Raw genomic sequence first — 4737 nt, forward strand, 5'->3', positions numbered from 1 at the left:
AACAAACGATAACCTGGATTAGGGGGATTAAAAAGAGAGTAGCTAAACAAAGGTACCACTGACTCCTGCCATCAACAGAGTCACTAGACCAAGTAACCACTGACTCCTGCCATCAACAGAGTCACTAGACCAAGTAACCACTGACTCCTGCCATCAACAGAGTCACTAGACCAAGTAACCACTGATTCCTGCCATCAACAGAGCCACTAGACCAAGTAACCACTGACTCCTGCCATCAACAGAGTCACTAGACCAAGTAACCACTGACTCCTGCCATCAACAGAGTCACTAGACCAAGTAACCACTGACTCCTGCCATCAACAGAGTCACTAGACCAAGTAACCACTGACTCCTGCCATCAACAGAGCCACTAGACCAAGTAACCACTGACTCCTGCCATCAACAGAGTCACTAGACCAAGTAACCACTGATTCCTGCCATCAACAGAGTCACTACACCAAGTAACCACTGATTCCTGCCATCAACAGAGTCACTTGACCAAGGTACCACGGACTCCTGCTATCAACAGAGTCACTAGACCAAGTAACCACTGACTCCTGCCATCAACAGAGTCACTAGACCAAGGTAGCACTGACTCCTGCCATCAACAGAGTCACTAGACCAAGGCACCACTGACTCCTGCTATCACTGGTGTAGGAGAGGTTGTTGTGGTGCTGATGGTGCTGCCACTTTCGGTCTCACGTTTATGAGCCAATTTTGGTAGTGTGGCCGCAGGCAGTAAAGGTGGTAAAGTGCAACACTGGTGGCTGTGAGAACCTCGTAGAGACGACCACACTGTGGAGAGCTCATTACCTCCACACACCAGGTGTTCGCCCACCACTCTCTCCCTCATCGGTGGGAGGAAAGTGCTCCTTGTGTATTACTCTCTCTCTTATGCCCTAGGTTGTGTCCGTCACCTCCGTAAAGGCAAATCCTGACTGACTGACTGACTGACTCATTCAATGTTGACTAACCTATGACCATGTCGTAGTCATTCTTGTTTTGTTTGTTGTTTGTTATGTCTTTGAAATCTCTGTGTGATGGGTTGATCGACAAACTAAAATTGTTTTATCATATATTTGAAGAAGAGAACTTTCAATGCTGTGTTTTAATTATGGTACTATCAAACATCGCGCGCGCGCACGCACAGACAAAGACACACATACACATACACACACACGCACGTCTATGCAAATGTATAACGTGAACCCATTTCTCAGTATAACAAGATCATATGAAACACCTTCAATAATCCGGAAATACACACTGTCCAGTATAAACATTATGTACACACACCATATATAAACACCATGAAAATTATAAGCGATGTTGATATTAGATTCCCTTCATAATACTATAAGCGTGATATAAAAAATGAATAAGAAACGTTCTGTAATTTCGAGAATGGAGGCCTTCTCGCTCTTGATATATAAAATGTAAACAAACTCAATTATCTTTGTGTGTTTCACGTTGTCATGCAAGAGAGAGAGAGAGAGAGAGAGAGAGAGAGCTTCTAGATCCTGGTACATGAATACACTCGTTAAGGCATGTGATCTTCGATAATTATTCGTAACTTGTGACCTTTGGAAGCTTGAACGTAATGTTGTCCACTCAGTCCAATTACTTGTTTCTATGAACTTATTTTTTTATGAAGATTAACTCACACACGATATTAATGTTACACTCAGACAAGGTTGTATTATTTGACGCTCTTTGACGACTTAAGTGAGGTCGTTGGGTATATTATCCGGTGACAAATGACCTCAGTGTCGATACGATGATAGTGGCTCAGAGGAAGGAAGATTTACAAGCTCCCAGACGGACATCTAGACGGACAGACAGACGGACATATACCATACATAAGATACTACAGGCAAGAAGTAATAAAGCAGAAAAGGCAGAAGAAAACTACAAAAAAAAAACGCAGATAAACTTCAGCAATTGTGAAATGAGAATAATAAATATACAGATAAGAAGCCTGGAACTCTTCAGATATTTCCTAAGAGCTCTGTGAGGCCAAGAACATAAAATACAAAAAGGACATTAGTGCTCATAACATATCAAAGTTCATTTAATTACCCATCCACCTCCCCCATTCCTTTCCATCACTTCCTTCCCTTCCCCTCTTTTCCTCCATCCCTACCATCATACCATCAATTCCCTCCTTCATTTTCTTCTCTCCCTTATACCCCTCCCTCCCTCCCTCCCTCCCTCATACCGACCCCTCCCACCGTCCCTTCCCTTCCTCTCCTCCCTCCACTCTCTCTCTCCCCTCCCTCGTTATCGTGAATTCCAGCTGCCTCTCCCATCTCCATTCCTTCCCATCTACACTGCACTCTCCCTCAGTCCCGTGGTAGTAAACCGTTCTTTTGGGGGCTGATAACAGTTATCTCGACCGTAAACATCACTGATAACACCAGCTATGCAAGATATAAATAAGGTATTAATGAAGCCAGACTGAGGCCTCCACGGACTTGGTAAACATTGTGCAGGTACAGGTAGAAGGTACAGGTAGGTTAAAGTCGCTTGCTTCCTCTTCCCCAGGTGAGAGATATCTAGATGTTGACGTCATCTTCTATCTTCCCTTGTGGCTCAGAATTACGATATTTTCAGTGTCTTTTTCTCTCGTTTTAACCGTGTGTGTGTGTGTAATAATAATAATAATAATAATAATTAACGGTTTATTGAAAGAGCATGGCAGCCAGAAGGCTGAAAATATACAGTTACATATTTGGGGAATGGGTTACGAATTACAAATAATATACAAGTAACATAAGTGACACAAATGAGACATATAATAACTAGATGGGGAAAAGCTCAAACTACAGTTCATTTCAACATAGTGACAGTGTAAGGAGCAGTGTTTACTGGGAGTGAATACACTGATTTATTACAAGTTATTGATAATTTTTACAATGGTTGGGACTGGGCTGTTCTTATAGCGATCAGTTCGTGCACGTGTGGGCTGGATGCGGTTGTGGTGTCGAACAGCAATTCTCGGACAAGGGATCTCAGGTGGTAGTAGGAGCCGGTGTCGGGGATGGTGTAGAAGCTTCTTACCAAATTTGCAGATGAGGTCGTGGTGATGGTCAGTGAGAGTCGAAAGGGTCAGTGTGTTGAGCGCTTCTTGATATGTGGAGTAGGAAGGGGAGAGAATAATCTTGCATGCCCTCTTTTGCACTTTTTCTAGGTGTTTACGTTGTGTGGCATTTGGGGAGGAAGACCAGGTGGGGGAGGCATAGGTGAGCTTGGGAAATATGAATGTTGTGTAAACACTGAGGAGCTCGGGTGCAGGAACTCCGAGGGACTTGAGTCGGCGGAGGAGGTGGAGACGGAAACTGGAGGATTTGACAACTTCACTGACGTGTGGTTTTCAATTTAGTTTGTTGTCTATGGTGACGCCGAGGAGCTTCATGGAATCTACAACCTGGAGTGTGTTCGGACCTAGAGTAATGGAAGGAGGTGGGACAATGTCGGAGGAGAGGTTGATGTGCATAACCATGGTCTTGGTATGGTTGATGGTGACATGGTTGTTGGTGGCCCAGTTTTGGAGACTGTTCAATAAATCCTGAAGGGCGGTATAGTTGGGAGCAGAATTGTTGACGCTGATCCCAATGGCAGAGTCCAGGAAGACAGTGTTGTGGCGATAGAAGTGGACTACAGAAATCAGCATAGTGTTATGTAGATGAGCCATGGTAAAAGCACTAAGGTGTTTATACAGTGTAGGTGTAACGTTAAGGCGGTTAGCCATCTCCCTTCAATGACCATGAGGACGTCGCTGAGGCTGTCCCAGTCATATCCCTTATTGCGTTGGTCACTGTCGCGTCCATCATTCTTGAGTCTTATAGCGCACCCGAGGTCTATTATGTGTGCGGTATATGGACGGCAGGAGGCGTCGATTATAATGTTCTCTTCGTGTAGGTCCCGGTGAGCGTAACCCTTGGCGTGGAGCTGATCGAGTGCCTCACTCATGGAGGTGAAGGCCTCGAGGCACTCTTCTTTAGAATGTGACTCTAAAAATTTGTCAACTGTGACGCCGCTACAGTACTCCATAACCAATGCCTGAGGGTCTTCACTGGTGACGCCATAAAGGACAGGGGCACCACCAGCCCCATTAAGATGGTAGAGCGCCAGGGCCTCGGCCATGAGAGACTGGCCCTCGTGGGAGGTCTTGGCGACGGCCGGGACTACCCCTCCATTGGCCAGCTTGAGACTCACAAGACGGGCTATGCCGTACGCTCCCTGTCCTAACACTCTCTGGTTCGTGATGTCGTTATAACTGACTCGAGGAAGGTGACTGTCATCCATCTTAACTGCTGGAGAGTCTTGGGAACTGCTACTGCTGAGGTCAAGGTCGCTGCTGTAACTGATGGACACAGTATATTCGAAGATATCAAGAGCATCCATAATTAACAAAGTCCCGAGCACTTACTAGCGTTCAGCCTAAGAGATCTGAGCCGAGAATAATGTAGTAAGAGGTGGAATATTGTGTAGTGTGGTGTAGTGTAGTAGGGTTGGAATATTGTGTAGTGTGGTGTAGTGTAGTTATTATAGTGATGGTGGTAGTTGTTTAGTGGTGGTGATGGTGGTAGTTAAGGTGTGTGGTGGTGGATGTAGTGATGGTGGTGGTAGTGATGGTGGTAGTGATGATGGTGGTAGTTGAGATGTGTGGTGATGGTGGTAGTGATGGTGGTGGTAGTTAAGATGTGTGATGGTAGTAGTGATGATGGTGGTAGT

The 4737-nt window shown here is 45.3% G+C and overlaps 1 protein-coding gene across 1 annotated transcript; it reads right to left on the minus strand.

Annotated features, from left to right (window-relative positions):
* Positions 1 to 329: 329 nt before the first annotated feature.
* On the minus strand, positions 330 to 4407 carry LOC121862955 (MAP kinase-interacting serine/threonine-protein kinase 1-like). The gene is made up of 2 exons (XM_042361410.1): positions 3766 to 4407; positions 330 to 434 (listed from the first exon to the last, which is right to left on the minus strand). Exons 1-2 carry the CDS (start codon positions 4405 to 4407, stop codon positions 330 to 332), a joined length of 747 nt encoding a protein of 248 aa, XP_042217344.1.
* Between the last annotated feature and the right edge of the window lie 330 nt (positions 4408 to 4737).

Source organism: Homarus americanus, unplaced genomic scaffold (assembly GCF_018991925.1).
Source record: "Homarus americanus isolate GMGI-L3 unplaced genomic scaffold, GMGI_Hamer_2.0 scaffold24922, whole genome shotgun sequence".
In the NCBI taxonomy this organism is placed as follows: Eukaryota; Metazoa; Arthropoda; class Malacostraca; order Decapoda; family Nephropidae; genus Homarus; species Homarus americanus.